This window comes from Bombina bombina, chromosome 5 (genome assembly GCF_027579735.1).
Source record: "Bombina bombina isolate aBomBom1 chromosome 5, aBomBom1.pri, whole genome shotgun sequence".
In the NCBI taxonomy this organism is placed as follows: Eukaryota; Metazoa; Chordata; class Amphibia; order Anura; family Bombinatoridae; genus Bombina; species Bombina bombina.
In genome coordinates this window covers 502,937,524-502,955,750 of record NC_069503.1, presented here as the reverse complement: position 1 = coordinate 502,955,750, position 18,227 = coordinate 502,937,524, and the positions used below count along the sequence as shown (strand labels likewise).

At 38.8% G+C, this 18,227-nt stretch overlaps 1 protein-coding gene across 2 annotated transcripts in view; it reads left to right on the top strand.

Annotated features, from left to right (window-relative positions):
• AOAH (acyloxyacyl hydrolase) overlaps positions 1–18,227 on the top strand; it is a 411,773-nt gene that overhangs the window by 268,108 nt on the left and 125,438 nt on the right. For both annotated transcript variants that reach the window (XM_053714415.1, XM_053714414.1), the window contains exons 12-14: positions 900–991; positions 3,846–3,928; positions 5,671–5,707. In XM_053714415.1, the coding sequence (XP_053570390.1) occupies positions 900–991; positions 3,846–3,928; positions 5,671–5,707 (212 nt within the window). The remainder of the gene's footprint in view (positions 1–899; positions 992–3,845; positions 3,929–5,670; positions 5,708–18,227) is intronic.

The window sequence follows — 18,227 nt, the reverse complement described above, 5'->3', positions numbered from 1 at the left end:
AGATAGACATATATATATAAGTGCATTGAAGTCCTTTGCAGTTAAGTAGATGAAAACATGTAAAAACATGTTTATGCAATATTCACATTTAATAAAGTGTTATACTATGTATTTTCTGTAAATATTTCACATTCCAATGTTCTGCACATAGCAGAATATGTTCTAAGTATTTCTAAATAGATATTCCTATATATATACAGTATATATACAGGTATATATATACCTATATATAATCATATATATATATATATATATATATATATATATATATATTTATATATAGATAGATAGATAGATAGATATATATTTATTGCACACAAAAAAACACATCAGATATAAGTATAAATATTTATTTATGAATAAATAGAACATATTCTTCTATGTGAAGAACATTGAAGAGTAAAATATTAATATTTTCATGTAAAGTTAGCGCACTTGAGAATTTAAGATCATGTTTGCGAGCGAGTAGGGTGTTCGATTTTTTTCTACTTTTTTGCTCCATTGACTTCTATTAAGGAATATGTTATCACGTGCACAATATTCTAAGTTCGTCTTTTTACGTGCGTCGTGTTAGCATACAAGCGAAAGCAGTTTACTTTCAACTTATAATACGAACACAACCCGACACACGCAAAAAGCTTTCTTCTATCAGAGTTAACGCTCATGCTCCACTTGTAATTTGGCTCTTAACGGGGTGTTGCTATGGTATTTTTCAATACAATTTACTCTTATCAACTGCCTGCTTGGGTACACTATCTCTTTAAAAGACAAAGATTGTAGCTTCAATCACTAGATTTGGGGAAATATTATTACCAAGTGATTTGCATTTTACCTGGATTATTGTTCACTATATGTAAACAATCTAATAATGATCCCTGTATCTTTGTTTCCTTGTTTAGAAGACCTTTTCTAACCTGCCACTTGCTATATCCAATGAATTAGACTGGCCCCAATTCTCACAATATACTGGATATGAAAATTCTACAATTGGGTAAGCAGATTAACCACCTTGTTGTTGACCTGATAGTGTATATTGTGTGAGGATAATGGGCCAACTTGCTAATCACGAACACTTAGTTTACGAGTGGTGCGCTAACTAATTGTATTTATTAAGGAGTGGTAAGGCTAGAGAGGCTGAAGACGCTCTAGGGAGCCTAAAAAAGAACGATATCGCACTTGTGCTACAGTTAGCGCACCACTCGTAATCTAGGCGTACGTTTATTGCATTTCAGGATATACTTAGTGGTTAATATAACTCACATCAAAAATGGTTAATATTTATTATTTTAAGTACCAGGCCCGTTTGTACGTAAAGAAACAATGTTACTTGTTAGTTTCCACAACCATTATATTGCTTTGTATAAAGATAATTGAAATACATACAGCTAAACAATTCTCTAGTACAGTTTTTATATACCTACTTGTTACTGGTATGTAAGTCTCAAGCCATTTTGAGTAGTTAGATATTTACTCATAATCTCCCTCACCTCTGTAGCTTTAGTTTAAAAGGACAGTAGACCACTTGTAAATACAATATTTTTTCTGAAGTCACAAAATAAATTAACATTCTAGGTAAGTGGGAAAGGTGTTTAAAATGCATTAACACCTTGTTTTACAAAAGCCAAACTCCACCCTGCTTTTGCCTTATTTGGATGAGCCAATCCAGACTGTCCCCTGGAGAAGACACAGCTAGCCCCTCTCAATATGTTAGCAAAACATGCTTTGTTTTCCAGTTAGTATCTCTGTCAATTAGGGACAGACATGTAGTAGGGTTAGGCTTGTGGAGTCTGCCATGTGCACTTTTGTTCAAACTTAAAGGGACATGAAACACAACACTTTTCTTTCATGATTCAGGAAGAGCATACAATCTTACAGACAATTTACTTCTATTACTTCTATATTACATTTACTTCATTGTTTTGGTATCCTTTGATGATGGAGTTGCAATGCACTACTGGGAGCAAGCTGAACAAATCGGGTGAGCCAATAACAAGAGGCATTTATGTGCAGCCACCAATCAACAGCAAGATCCCGGTAGTAAACTGCTGCTTCTGAACCTACTTAGGTATGCTTCTTAACAAAGGATACCAATAGAACAAATTAAATTACATAATGGAAGTAGATTGGGAAGTTGTTTACAATAGCATGTTCTATCTGAATCATGAAAGAGAAGTCAAAATTAAACCTTCATGATTCAGATAATGTATACAATTTTGAACAACTTTTCAATTTACTTCTATTATCTAAATTGCTTTGTTCTTTTTTGTAACCTTTGTTAAAAAGCATACCTAGGTAGGCTCAGGAGCAGCAATGCACTACTGGGAGCTAGCTGCTAATTGGTGGCTACACATTAATGCTTCTTGTCATTGGTTTACCTAATGTAGTGAGCTAGCTCCCATTAGTGCATTGCTGCTCATTCAGCAAGGTTTACATTTATCTACTTGCAAACTAAAAGGTTTCACATGTTTTAAACCTGTATGGATTTCATCGCAAATTGTGGAGCACGTTTTTTTCCTATATGCATGCTTGCTCATGCAATGCCTGCCCCCAGCCCCTCGCGCAGCCAATTGCAAGAAAGTAGCGTTTGTCCGTCACCCTGGTCAAATGAATCCGGGGTGATTTTGATCAGGACTTTCAGAAAATGATAAATCTAGCCCAAAATATACAAAGAGAATGACACAAATTTTAATGTTAGACGTAAATCTGTTGTCCTGTGCATAAACTCAATATGTTTGCTGTCCCTTTAAGTTCATTAGAATGTTCTGTGTTAAACAGCGTTAGGAGCCCCTAACGCTGGTTTTGACGGCTAACGCCAAACTCTAAATCTAGGCGTTAGTTTTTCAGATGCTTATAAGTTTTCTCCACAATGAAAATGTTTAGCCAAACCTAGAGCAAAAATGATGTACCCTGTATCAATCTTTATGAAATTTGGCATGCAGATAGATTTTCCTATCTAGTGGTTGTTGCAATATAAAGGCTTAAAGCCCCTTATTCTGATATATTTTGAGCATACTCAGTTGAAGTGAACAGCTGAAAAATAAGTGAAGACACTCTCAGTAGCAGCATTTAGAAGCAAATGTTTGTGGGAGTTGTAAGCTCACATATTGATCTGCATCGTGTTGTAATCTGAAAGGCAGTAAATACCTTCAGCCATTTCCTGTATCATGTACATCTCAGACATCCCAACTCTCCCTGAAGTTCAGGGAGTCTCCCTGATTGTAATAGCGGCTCCCTGATGCCAGCAAATGGAATGCAATCTCCCTGAAACTCCAAGTACCATGATCCAATGTGGCCCAAATCCGGAAAAATGTTTCTTTAAGGAATGCCTTTAGTTGCTGGGACGTTATAGAACCCTTAAAGCATACATCAGTAACCAAAAAGCCCCCCCCCCCCGATTTTAATAAAATAAAAACACAAATACTACCTTATTTACTGCACGTAATTAAACTTTGTATTCTAAAATATTTAAGCATTCAACAAGCGTACGGTCACTGGAAAATAGGTTTGTTGTATGTGGTTGTGCAATAAAGCTACTTTTTTATGTGACTTTAGTGGGAAGCTACTTTAATGATAAGTCTCTATCTTATTTAGGGTTTCAAGGTGTCCAGTAAATAACTAGGAGGGGTGGGGTGGGGTGGGGGGGGTGGCGGCGCAGTAGCGGGTGAAGCCACCTCCCTGAAATTAGTTTTTGCAGGTTGGGATGTCTGACAACTATAAATGGAAGTCAGACCACTCACACTCTAAACAAACAACATAAACCACACTACACACACAATCACAAATAAATAAACATATGCTTTATGTAATCACTGACACTATGTTATCCTGTACTTTCTTAATGTCAGAGGCTGGACAAATTCATTATACCTACGTTTAAGGAAAAGTAACCGTTGCAACCATAGAGACTACCAGAATATCTCCAGAAATGGTACGTGAAACTTGCTTTATACCACTTTGTAAAAAAAGTTTTTGTGCATGTCTATCATTTACATTTTTTTTAATGTAGCATGTGGTAAATAATAGATAATAAATGAATTTGTGGAGCAGGCGCTAAGTTACTTTAGGAATACTCTTATTTACTGTTTTCATTGTGATCATAACAATTATTTATATACATACTGTGCATCATTACTTTCCAAAGTGAGTCAAATTAAAACAATATATGTAGCTTTGCTATTGCCGGGCTATAGAGATACTGAAGAGTCTGGTTATTGACACTAGTCCACTAGATGTACAGTTTCCAGAAGTACAGCTTCACTTACAAACCGATTTTCCTTCTGAGATGTGTTTAGTTCTGACCACATCTTCACAGGTTTACACTGATGGCAAACTTTCCCGTTTGTTTAAACTAATCCGGAATGTTAGTGATATTTTAGATGGAGATTAATTCATCAGTTGTAATGAAGATGCGCTTTAATTTTTTTAAAGTGATGGTAAATCCTAGCGTTTGTGAAACAAATAGCCGTGCAGGCCAGCTGGTGCCAAGCCGGCTATTGACTAAGAGGTGGAAACGTCACCTTTCAGCAAAATAGCATTATGCTGTGGGCTGCCTAAGGAGCTCAGTGTGGCAAAAACTTCAGACAAATTAAGGAACTTTCAGCATGAAGTATTTTATACTTCATGACTTAAAGTCCTCTTTACCATCACTTTAACGTAGTGATAAAATTAAACTACCCAGCGCTCTTGCCACCCACATCAAAAGTAATTTTGTTTTTGTCAGCTAACGGTTTGAACTGTCGTTCAATCGGCGCTCTAGCTGTACGGCACTTACGCAATTATTTTTTTTAGCTAGAGTACTGTTTGGAGAACAATTCAGACTGTTAGCGCACAAAAAAAATACTTTAAAGTTGGCGGCTAAAGCACGGGTTATTTGAATTTCAGCTCTACATTAAAAAGTAAGTTATAGCGCATCTTCATTACTACTGATGAATTAAACTGTATCTAAAATGTTGCTAACATTCCGAATCAGTTTATATAAAGAGGAAAGTTTATCATCAATTTAATGTTGTACATCACACGGCTATTTTCGTAATTGGTATCTATGTAATAAGCAAGATATAAAATCCTGCACAGAAGCTCTTTTCATCAGACATTGCTGGAACATCTGCACCTGTCCCTTATCTGATATATTATTATTTTATCCTGTTACTTGCTGCTCAAGGACTAGAATAAAAGATTTTACTTATATATCTGAGTCTAGGATGTTCCAGTTACAAGGCTTTTTCAGGAAGTGTCGTTTTGAATCCATAGGGCATAGCCACTAAAGTAAAAGAGAATGTTCTATATAGTCATCAATAACCTCTACAGAATAACATAGCAATTAAAAGGATATTAAACACCTCTTCATGTTGTGTAAAAATGATGCATTGTTCAACGCTCCCTAGAGATGCGAAAAAGCAAAATCTGTAACATGGGTTTACAAAATACAACAAATTACCTAATCCAGCTATTTGTTTTAAAGCATTTGCTGGTTACAGCGCTAGATTTTTACTGCCTAGGGAGCGTGGAAGAAGCACAATTTTTAACCCAAAAAGCAAGAGATGTTTAATGTCCTTTTAAGAGTATTATTTTTTATTGCAGAAGCCTCTCCATTGTTACACTTGACTAGACAACTATCTACTCTGCTTGTTATGACCATGACCCATGTAATATATTTTTATTTTTTACCAGGTGGCTCATCTCATAATTTACTGGATTTTTTAAAAAGGTAATCTAAAATCTTATACAAGTATCTTGTATAATACAACTTCACTGTTTTGCAGAATATAAAAATATGGATAATTGAATGTTAGCTTAAATTAAGATTCATTTTAAACTTGTATCCTCTAACTTTGGCTTAACCAGTTGTAAAACCGAATCTGAAACACAAATTATATTTATGGACTAGATGCCACCACTTTGTAATATTTTGGAAAATTGTGCATCCCCAATATACTATTGACCTTTTATATCCAAGAGAACAATCTGTCCAATATCTGCTGGAAAAAATAAGCATAATTTATTAATTCCCAATGTTATCCAATACATCTCAACTAGTCAATATTCTGCTCAGGATTACAATATTTTGACTCCTATATGTCCATTATCATCAGTTACTTAAAGGGCCACTGTAAGTTAATATTTTCTATGCTTGTTACTAACTAACTACCCCAAATACGCTTTTTATCAATAGCATTTCATTAACATATCTCTACCGTATATCAGAAATCTTGTCTGCAAATTTAATTGTTTTCCAAACCCACTCCGTGGGTATCCTTTGCTCTGTACCAATCAGTTTACAATACCTAGGTTTCAAAATGGCGCTTTAAACACAAAGTTATTGGTTTAAGTATTTTGAACACACAGTGCTGAAAATAGTGGGCAGGATAACGTGACATCATCGGCGAATAAAAGATATAACTTTTAGAACATTATGAAACTTCGTTTTGGAGAAAATATAGGTCAGTAGGTTTTAATTCATGTTTATTAACTTTAATATGTTAGTTGTTTAGCTTAAAAATTATTACAGAAAGTAATCCTTTAAAGGGATAGTAAAATCCAACTTAAACTTTCATGATTCAGATAGGCAATGTCATTTTAAACAACTTTATAATTTACTTTTATCATCAAATTTGCTTTGTTTTCTTTGTATTCTTAGTTGAAAGCTAAACCTAGGTAGGTTCATATACTAATTTATAAGCCCTTGAAGGCTGCCTCTTATCTGAATGCATTTTACATTTTTTTCATAGCTAGAGGGTGTTAGTTCATGTGTTTCATATAAATTAAATTGTGCTCATGCACGTGGAGTTATTTAAGCACTAATTGCCTGAAATGCAAGTCTGTCAAAAAATCTGAGATGAGGAGGTCTGAAAATCTGAGTCTGCAAAAGCTTAGATACAAGGGAATTACAGAGGTAAAAAGTATATTTCTATAACAGTATTGGTTATGCAGAACTGGGGAATGGTAAATAAAGGGATTATCTATCTTATTAAACAATAACATTTTTGGTGTTTACTATCTCTTTAACATTTTCAACATTCTTATGTAGGTCATTTATTTTTGAGGCCAAATAATAATATTGTCCAGTGGAGGTGAAAGGTCCACGATTCTCTTTCTTGAAACACAAGGAAAAGCATGGAATGCTGTGCACTTTATGACCTTCAGAAGCCAATTGTTTTGGAAGATTTCTTTAAAAGAAGGGGGAGGGGAAATATACATCCAAATTCACACGCTGCTTGGTGGCTTCTAATTTCTGAATGTGAAAGATGTATAATGTTAGTAATACTACCCTGTCCTAGGGTCCCACAAATAGCGGAATATCACAAAGTTGAAAATGCAAAAAGGTGTCCCCACTCATCAGTATAAAGGAAGGTTTGCCGCTTTACGATAAAGCACCTGAGTCATAGCAGTCAGTATAATATATAGGTATAAGTGATTCAAACACTGTGCTCACCTAGACAGCACTGTTTGCACCATTTGATTTCAGTGCACTTGCGGTCCACGCCCTCCTTATTCACAGCAGGTAAGTATTCAGCTGTTGGCTGTCTCCCTCCTGGGATTGCTGGGGCTCTCCAAAAACCCTTACTGAGCAAACAAAATAGCAAAGAATACAACAAAAGCACAATCCCCTTGGAGTAGAAATGCAGGCAGGGAGAGATATCAATATTAAAAGTCAATTTATTATACTTGCATTAAAAACGTTAACAGCACAGATCACAGATCACAGAGTCCACAGCTGTGGACTCTGTGATCTGTGATCTGTGCTGTTAACGTTTTTAATGCAAGTATAATAAATTGACTTTTAATATTGATATCTCTCCCTGCCTGCAATTCTACTCCAAGGGGATTGTGCTTTTGTTGTATTCTTTGAAATATACATCCAGCCTTCCATAACAAAGAGACAGAGCATGGGATGGTCAGGCTCGCCAGAAACAGCAGTTATGAAGCAGCGGTCACAAAGACCGCTGCTCCATAACCTGTACGCCTGCTCTGAGCAGGCGGACAGACATCGCCACAATACAACCCCATCGAGTACGATCGGGTTGATTGACACCCCCTGCTGGTGGCCCATTGGCCGCGAGTCTGCAGGGGGCGGCGTTGCACCAGCAGCTCTTGTGAGCTGCTGGTGCAATGCTGAATACGGCGAGCATATTGCTTGCCGTATTCAGCGAGATCTGGCAGACCTGATCCGCAGTGTCGGATCAGGTCCGCCAGACCTTGATAAATATGCCCCACTAAGTGTGATATTAGATAAGAGTTATGAAGCAGTCTGCAACACATTTATTTATCTATCCTTATCATGGTCAAAACTGTTTTAGCGAACTTGACAGTAGATGCAATCAAGCCAAATATGTGGAACTCAAAAGTATTGTAAATCTATTTTTAAAACACTTTTCAGGTGTAAGATTTCAGAAACAAGATTTATTACCATATGCAAGAAATTCGCTATGGAACAGGTGACAAAATCAAGACATACACAAAAGTGATAATTAAAAAAGATGTTATATTGGGTACAGAAATACAGAAATTAAAACACTGTTACATGGGTTGTGTAGAAGAAAAACAACATACAAACATACACAAAGTGCAAAAAAATAGTAACCTATACTAAAACCAATATATCTTGGGTGTCACTCTCTTATGGGCCAGACTTCCTGTTTGTGGGTCTTTGATCTTTAGGTACTGCTCCAGTACTGGTCTAAGGTTCTCTCAGGATCTTCAGACTTCTGGCTCCCAAAGTTCCACACATGGCACTGTCCAAAACTGCAGCCTCTCTCCCAAGTTCCACTCATAGCAGGCCCCAGAACCTCTCCTACATCTACTCTCAGCAGTCTGTATCCAACTCAACTGTATCAACTGTTTATGTCTATATTAACATAACTAGTTAGGCCAGCCCCTCTAGCCAACTCAGTTCCTGGCACTGTCTTCCAGCTGGCCATATACCTTTTAGATTTAAATGCTTAGGATTTGTAGACCAACTGTCAATTAACATATCTATGGTAAGGAAGACCCTATTTTTTGTCTTCCTTTCTAGCATATACGTACGGTAAATAAATACATGATCAAAACCTATGTATGTAATTTTGCAGAGCAATACAAATAAATGATGATGATATTAATAATAATAATAATAATAATTTTTTACCTTAACCATTTCTTACACATATCTTTACTCTAAATAATACGGAGCCCCAGAGTTTCCACTTCATGAGAATTTTTTTTCTTTCTTTAAATCGTGCCTACAATTTATTTTAGTGAATCGCATACAAGTTCTATTAATTGCATGTTCTGTTACTAATGCATATGCAGAATACATTTAAAAAGATCTGCTATGGGTGCTTAAAATAGTGTGTTAAAACATTGAACATTAGAAAGAACATGCAACTTTTAACAACTTTCCAATTTACTGCTATGATCTAATTTACTTTATTCTTTTGGTATCCTTTGTTGAAAAGCATATCTAAATAGGCTCAGTAGCTGCTTATTGGTGGTTGAACATAGAAGCCACATGTGATTAGCTCACCCATGTACATTGTTATTTCTTCAACTAAGGATATCTGAAGCAAATTAAATAATAGAAGTAAATTGGAATGATGTTTAAAACTGTATTTCTCTTGTAAGGTGTATCCAGTCCACGGATCATCCATTACTTGTGGGATATTCTCATTCCCAACAGGAAGTTGCAAGAGGACACTGTTAAGATTACTGCAGCTTTTACTGTATCTTTGCACTAACCTTGTTTTATCATTATATGTTAGAAGTGCTGCAGCTTTAAGCTCAGCTCACCACACCCTCTGGGTATGTCTGGGTCTCTGTGACATCATCAGAAGCCATGTTAGTTTTACTGATGGAACCTGCTAGTAAATAGCCATGTGGCTGTAGCTGAATAAAAGTTATCTAAAGTTCCTGCTGCAGAGTCTCAGTGATATGTGCAAGAGACATCAGACACAAGGTAACAGCACACAACTGAATGTTCTAATCCTGACTACACACAGAACATAACAGCTGGCGACGAGGATCTGTGGTCTGACCCTATAATGGCACTTATTGGCACCTTACCTGTGTTTGCAGCAGACACAGACAGATGGGACACATGGGTTGAACAGTTTGAGCTATATTGTACAGCAAATAACATAGGAGCTGATAAGCAAGTGGCTGTGTTTCTGACTATAGGCTCAGCAGCTTACACTACATTAAGGGACATTCTCTCACCAGATAAACCTAATGCTAAACCTCTGTCTGACCTGATCTGCCTGTTATCTGACCACTACCTACCTAAGCCTCTGGAGATATCAGAACACTTTAAGTTTTACACACGCAAGCAATTGCAGCATGAGGACATTAAAACTTATGTGATCAGTTTAAAGAAACTAGCAAGTAGCTGCAGATTTGGGGATTATTTAAACACTGCTTTACGTGATGTGTTTGTTATTGGACTCATGGACTGTACAGTACAAAAGAGACTATTAGCAGAGGATGATTTAACACTAAAGCGTGCTATAGAGATAGCTACAGTCATGGAACTTGCTACTAAAGATGCACAAATGCTCCAGGCCCCAGCACAGGCAGTTTTTAATAAGGAAATAGATGTTTTTCATACAAGTATGCACCTAAATAAACAGTATCCAGCTAGACAAGGGTCACAGACATCATGTTACAGATGTGGTGACACAAATCACACAGCAAATGCCTGCAGGTTTAGGAACAGCACCTGCTATGGGTGTGGGAAGATTGGTCATACAAAGAGAGTGTGCAGAAGTTCCTTAGACAGAGATAAAAGTAAGAAAGGCAGCAAGTCACATGCAGCTTTTCATGTGCAAGTAGATACACCACAAACTGATTCAGAGGAAGACAAACGATTATACACATTACAGATCTACAGCCTTGAGAATAAAATTCCAGAACTGCAAGCAAAGGTGAATATAGATGGTAAACCTCTCATTATGGAAGTTGACACAGGAGCAGCAGTCTCTGTTATCACAGCTGCTGATTGGAACCGCCTGGGACTAAGGCAACCAATTGTTCCAACAGCTGTCACAATGCAAACATATTCAAATGAAATAATAAAGCCTATTGGGTGTGTATCACCTACAGTGACATTTATTGGTATAACTAAAAAGCTACGCCTCTACATTTTACCTAAAGGATGACCACCTTTGTTTGGTAGATCCTGGATCCAAGCATTGGGCATGCCAAAGTTACCACAACAGTTACCGCTTAACAAACTGCTGGACCAAAGTGGGAATTCAAATTCTACTTGGATTAATTCACTAAAGCAAAAATATACAGGGAGTGCAGAATTATTAGGCAAGTTGTATTTTTGAGGATTAATTTTATTATTGAACAACAACCATGTTCTCAATGAACCCAAAAAACTCATTAATATCAAAGCTGAATAGTTTTGGAAGTAGTTTTTAGTTTGTTTTTAGTTATAGCTATTTTAGGGGGATATCTGTGTGTGCAGGTGACTATTACTGTGCATAATTATTAGGCAACTTAACAAAAAACAAATATATACCCATTTCAATTATTTATTTTTACCAGTGAAACCAATATAACATCTCAACATTCACAAATATACATTTCTGACATTCAAAAATAAAACAAAAACAAATCAGTGACCAATATAGCCACCTTTCTTTGCAAGGACACTCAAAAGCCTGCCATCCATGGATTCTGTCAGTGTTTTGATCTGTTCACCATCAACATTGCGTGCAGCAGCAACCACAGCCTCCCAGACACTGTTCAGAGAGGTGTACTGTTTTCCCTCCTTGTAAATCTCACATTTGATGATGGACCACAGGTTCTCAATGGGGTTCAGATCAGGTGAACAAGGAGGCCATGTCATTAGATTTTCTTCTTTTATACCCTTTCTTGCCAGCCACGCTGTGGAGTACTTGGACGCGTGTGATGGAGCATTGTCCTGCATGAAAATCATGTTTTTCTTGAAGGATGCAGACTTCTTCCTGTACCACTGCTTGAAGAAGGTGTCTTCCAGAAACTGGCAGTAGGACTGGGAGTTGAGCTTGACGCCATCCTCAACCCGAAAAGGCCCCACAAGCTCATCTTTGATGATACCAGCCCAAACCAGTACTCCACCTCCACCTTGCTGGCGTCTGAGTCGGACTGGAGCTCTCTGCCCTTTACCAATCCAGCCACGGGCCCATCCATCTGGCCCATCAAGACTCACTCTCATTTCATCAGTCCATAAAACCTTAGAAAAATCAGTCTTGAGATATTTCTTGGCCCAGTCTTGACGTTTCAGCTTGAGTGTCTTGTTCAGTGGTGGTCGTCTTTCAGCCTTTCTTACCTTGGCCATGTCTCTGAGTATTGCACACCTTGTGCTTTTGGGCACTCCAGTGATGTTGCAGCTCTGAAATATGGCCAAACTGGTGGCAAGTGGCATCTTGGCAGCTGCACGCTTGACTTTTCTCAGTTCATGGGCAGTTATTTTGCGCCTTGGTTTCTCCACACGCTTCTTGCGACCCTGTTGACTATTTTGAATGAAACGCTTGATTGTTCGATGATCACGCTTCAGAAGCTTTGCAATTTTAAGAGTGCTGCATCCCTCTGCAAGATATCTCACTATTTTTGACTTTTCTGAGCCTGTCAAGTCCTTCTTTTGACCCATTTTGCCAAAGGAAAGGAAGTTGCCTAATAATTATGCACACCTGATATAGGGTGTTGATGTCATTAGACCACACCCCTTCTCATTACAGAGATGCAAATCACCTAATATGCTTAATTGGTAGTAGGCTTTCGAGCCTATACAGCTTGGAGTAAGACAACATGCATAAAGAGGATGATGTGGTCAAAATACTCATTTGCCTAATAATTCTGCACTCCCTGTAAGACTGTATTTGATGGGAACCTAGGTTTAGTGAAAGACAAGCAGATTCAGCTTCACCTAAAAGAAAATGCTATTCCAAAATTGTGTAAACCAAGAGTTGTACCATTTGCACTTAAACCTAAAATTAAAGCAGAACTAGAAAGACTACGAAATCAGGGGATTATTGTTCCAGTGTCTAGCAGTGAATGGGCTTCCCCAATAGTTCCTGTCAGAAAAAAAAATGGGGACATTCGCATCTGTGGAGATTTCAGAGTGGGCCTTAACCCTCAATTACTTGTGGATCAGTATCCTTTACCACGGATTGAAGAATTGTTTAGTTCTTTGGCAGGGGGTGAAAAATTTACAAAAATTGACTTGCATTAAGCATACTTACAGTTAGAGGTGCATCCAGACTCCAGACACCTGTTAACTATCAACACTCACAAAGGACTTTTTCAGTATACGCGAATGGTGTTTGGCATTGCCCCAGCACCTGCAGTGTGGCAACGGATAATGGATGAGATCTTGGCAGGTATTCCACATACCCACTGTATGTTAGATGACATGCTTATCACTGGTGAAAATGATGCCACTCATAAAGCCAATGTTGAAGCTGTTTTACAGCGCCTACAGGAATTCGGACTGAAAGTTAACATGGAAAAGTGTGAGTTCTTCTGCAAGAGTTTAGAATATTGTGCACATGTAGTGGACAAGAATGGTCTCCACACAACTGCTGAAAAAGTGAAAGCGCTGGTTCATGCTCCCACCCCTGTTAATGTATTTCAGCTATGTTCTTATTTGGGGTTGCTCAATTACTATCACAGATTTTTACCAAATTTGGCTCATTTACTATATCCACTACACCGCCTTTTAGATAGTAAAAACCAGTGGGCCTGGACTGACTTATGTACACGAGCATTTGAACGCTCAAAGCAACTTCTTCTGGAATCAAGACTCCTTGTCCACTATGACCTTAAGAAGCCTTTGGTACTAGCCTGCGATGCTTCACCATATGATTTAGGCGCAGTACTTTCACACATTATGCCTGATGGTTCTGAACGTCCTGTGTCTTTTGCGTCCAGATCTCTAACTCCATCTGAGAGAAATTATGCCCAGATTGATCGAGAAGCTTTAGCAATAATTTGGGCTGTGAAGAAATTCCACATTTATATATATGGCAGACCTTTTACTCTGATCACGGATCATAAACCACTCTTGTCCATTCTGCACCCTCAGAAGGGTATCTCCAACACAACAGCTGCTCGACTTCAGCGCTATGCACTTCAGCTGGCGGCTTACAACTACTCCATTAAATATGCCACAGTGATCATACAAATGTGGATATGTTTTCAAGATTACCAATGGTACATCACATGACAGCATCTTCTAAAATTATAGAAACTCCTCCACAGCCTTTAAATCTAAATTCCAAAGTGATTGCTACTTATACATGCTCTGATTCTACCTTACAGGAAATTAAGTATTTTGTTCAACATGGGTGGCCTAAAGTGGTTCGCTCTGACCTTCAGCCATATTTTACAAGAAAGAAGGAAATTGTGCATGACTCAGGCTGTCTGTTATGGGGGTCACGAGTGATAATTCCGACCTTACTGCAAACATTAGCATTAAAGTTACTACACAGCTCACATCAGGGTGTAGTAAAAATGAAGCAAAGAGCACGAGAATATTTATGGTGGCCTAAATTGGATACAGATATTGCTTCTTATGTAGCTGCTTGCAATGCATGTGCACAGACACAGCGGAATCCCAGCAGGGACACCTCAAAAACTTGGCCATGGCCAAATGAACCTTGGACAAGAATACATGTTGATTTTGCAGGGCCAGTGGATGGACGAATGTATTTGGTGGCTGTGGATGCTCATTCCAATTTGCCAGAAGTAGTTCAAATGTCAAGTACTACAACACAACAAACCATTGTCGTTCTTTCCAGTATGTTTGCAAGATTTGGACTGCCACAAACTTTAGTCTCAGACAATGGTCCACAGTTCATATCACATGAATTTGAAACATTTCTAGCTACAAATAACATCAAACACTGTAAGACAGCTCCATATTTTCCAGCCTCTAATGGACAGGCTGAAAGATTTGTACAAACTTTAAAATGCCACTTAGCTGTCTCTCACAAATCAAAATTTAATCCAAACTCCCTTTCTAACTTTTTGTTTAACTATCGAAACACTCCCCATGCCACTACTGGGCTATCACCTGCAATGTTAATGTTTGGAAGACGCCTGAGAACTCCACTGGATAAAGTTAGACCAGAACATTCCAAACAAGAGTTGAACACTTCTAGCGTTTCAGAATTTGTCATTCATGACAGAGTATGGGTTAGAAACTACCGTGGCCCAAATAAATGGATTCCAGCTGTCATTATACAAGGCATGGGCAACAGAATGTTTAAAGTTCAACTACAAGCTGGTGGTACAGTTTCCCGCCATGTAGAACAAATGAGACATAGATCTCAACCAGCTACACAAATATCCAATGATTCAGATGGTGAGGATATCTGGCATGGAGTTTGGTGCCCACCTGAGTCTTCTGAGGATGAAAATACAATGAACACAACTGAAACAGATCAACCTCAGAATGATTCTGTCCAACAACAAAATATCACAGATGATCAACAACCGTTGGGTACTCCTCCACAGACTATTTCTCCTGAACCAAATACTCTACGGCCCTCTAGAAACAGAAGGCCACCTTCCAGATGGCAATGTGAGGATTCAGTGATAGATTATTCAGCAAGGAATTACCTAATCCGAAGGCGGACTTATCGCAGAAAACATAACTGTGACTAAAATCTAGGCTGCAACCTAGGTCTTGTGCATAGACTATAAAGATAAACTGTTCTAAGTACAAGTGTATGGTTTAGTGATAAACATGTATGTCTATTACTTGTTGCATGTTACAATATTATCCACTGTCTGTTCTTTATTTTTATTTATTTTTTATATTATTTTTTTTTGAGACAAAAGGGGATGTTAAAATTACTGCAGCTTTTACTGTATCTTTGCACTAACCTTGTTTTATCATTATATGTTAGAAGTGCTGCAGCTTTAAGCTCAGCTCACCACACCCTCTGGGTGTGTCTGGGTCTCTGTGACATCATCAGAAGCCATGTTAGTTTTACTGATGGAACCTGCTAGTAAATAGCCATGTGGCTGTAGCTGAATAAAAGTTATCTAAAGTTCCTGCTGCAGAGTCTCAGTGATATATGCAAGAGACATCAGACACAAGGTAACAGCACACAACTGAATGTTCTAATCCTGACTACACACAGAACATAACAGACACCCACAGCAGAGCTGTAATATAGCTCCTCCCCTAACTGTCATAGCCAGTCATTCTCTTGCAACTCTCAACAAGCTAGGACGTTGTAGGAGAGAGTGGTTAAATATAGCTAGTTTATTTTCTTCAATCAAAAGTTTGTTATTTTTAAATAGAACCGGAGTTGTGCTATTTTATCTCAGGCAGTAAATAGAAGAAGAATCTGCCTGAGGTTTCTATGATCTTAGCAGGTTGTAACTAAGATCCATTGCTATTCTCGCATATGTCTGAGGGGATTACACAGATGAGGTAACTTCAGCGAGAGAATGGCATGCAGTTTATTCTGCTATCAGGTATGTGCAGTTATAATTTTTTCTAGAGATGGAAAACACTAGAAAATGCTGCTGATACCGGATTAATGTAAGTTAAGCCTGAATACAGTGATTTAATAACGACTTGTATCATGCTTACTCCCAGTTGTAATACCCTTATGATATTTACAATATAAAATGTTTGCTGGCATGTTTAATCGTTTTTATATATGCTTTGGTGATAAAACTTTATTGGGGCCTAGTTTTTTCCACATGGCTGGCTTAAATTTTGACTAGAAACAATTTCCACTGTTGTAGTATAAAATTTACAGTTGGTGCAGTTAAAATTACAAACTGTGACATCCAGCTTCCCTCAAAGGCCCTCTGAATGCTATAGGACATCTCTAAAGGGCCCAAAGGCTTTCCAAAGTCGTTTATTGGGGAAGGTAGGTGTTACGGTTGCCTCCAGGCTGGCTGGAAGTTGGACCGTAGAAAAGGATGCTCCTAGCGCTCAGCAAAGGAGCAGCAGCACCGTGGACACTATAACTACTGCGTAGCCACCATCAGTAATGCAGACTATATGAACCACCGCTGCTGGGCTGGTATCTCGCCGTCTGCTCTGCGCCCTGGACCTACGACCAGGCTCCAGTAGGCGAACCTCTTCCTTCTGTAGCAATCCCTGTAGCTAAGGGAGTATGAAAAACATAGCAATCCCTGTAGTGATTATAAGCTGTCCCCTACAAACATGAGTCAAAGCTGCAAGTTAGAGGGACAGAAAATAGGTCTGATGTGCTGGAGCACACAGCCTGCTTTTTATTCAGGTTACATGCAAACAGGACACTCTCAGGGGGAGGCATAAAATCCCCCATCACACATTTGATATTAGATAGAGAGACACTCCCTTTGACAGGCCACAACATTTACTTCAGCAGATAACATTACACACAATAAAACAATGCAGTCCACCTTATCAATACTAGTCTGATTAGACAATGGGAAAGTTGATCACTAAACCTAATTAGAGCTAATCCCAGCAGACTTGTATTTAGAATAGGTTTCTTGAAGCTGAACAAAATTTAACTCTTAATGGCACACAATGAAACTGAACCAAGTGGGAGAAAGCCAGGGACAAGTCATTTCACAGGTCTGGGGACATAGTCTTAAAGGGGCATTGTTCATCAAAGTCACAATATGTCCCCAGACGGTTCTTAAAGGGCCACACACACCCAACAAAAGTCAATATGTCCTCAGGGGCACAATCTTCCAGGGGCCATAGTCATGTGGCATGAGGCTGGCAAATAGGCTTCTCCAAAATGCAGGGAAGCAGGGCAATTTTCCATTTAAAGGGCCAGTTACAAATAGCAGTTTGTAACATATCTCCCCTTTTGGAGGGAGACTAACCAGGCACCTGACCTTCTGCCGGTCAGTGCCCAAGTTAGTCTCGCAACCCACCCACAAATAATCGCTAGCAGCAAAGTAGCCCCCCCCACAATACGTAGTACTGGCCTGTAAGTTCCAGGTTGCAGGATGAAAGTGCAGCATCCTCGGCCTTCCTGGCGCAGCTGGGCAAATAGCTGATGGTACTTGGGGGGCAGAGGCCAGCGGCACTCTGCCCTGGTGCCAGCGCTTCTGCTGGGGTGAGGGGTTTGCAGGCCAGTTCTGTAACAAGGACAAGGTCTGTAGGGCAGAGGCCAGCAGCGCTCTGCCCTGATGCCAGCTCCTCTGCTGGGGGAATTGGGGCATAGTCCTGCCCGGTGGCAAAGGGAACGTGGGGGTCAGTGGGGGCCAACATCTCCACTGTTAACCCTGGGCCCAAGTTA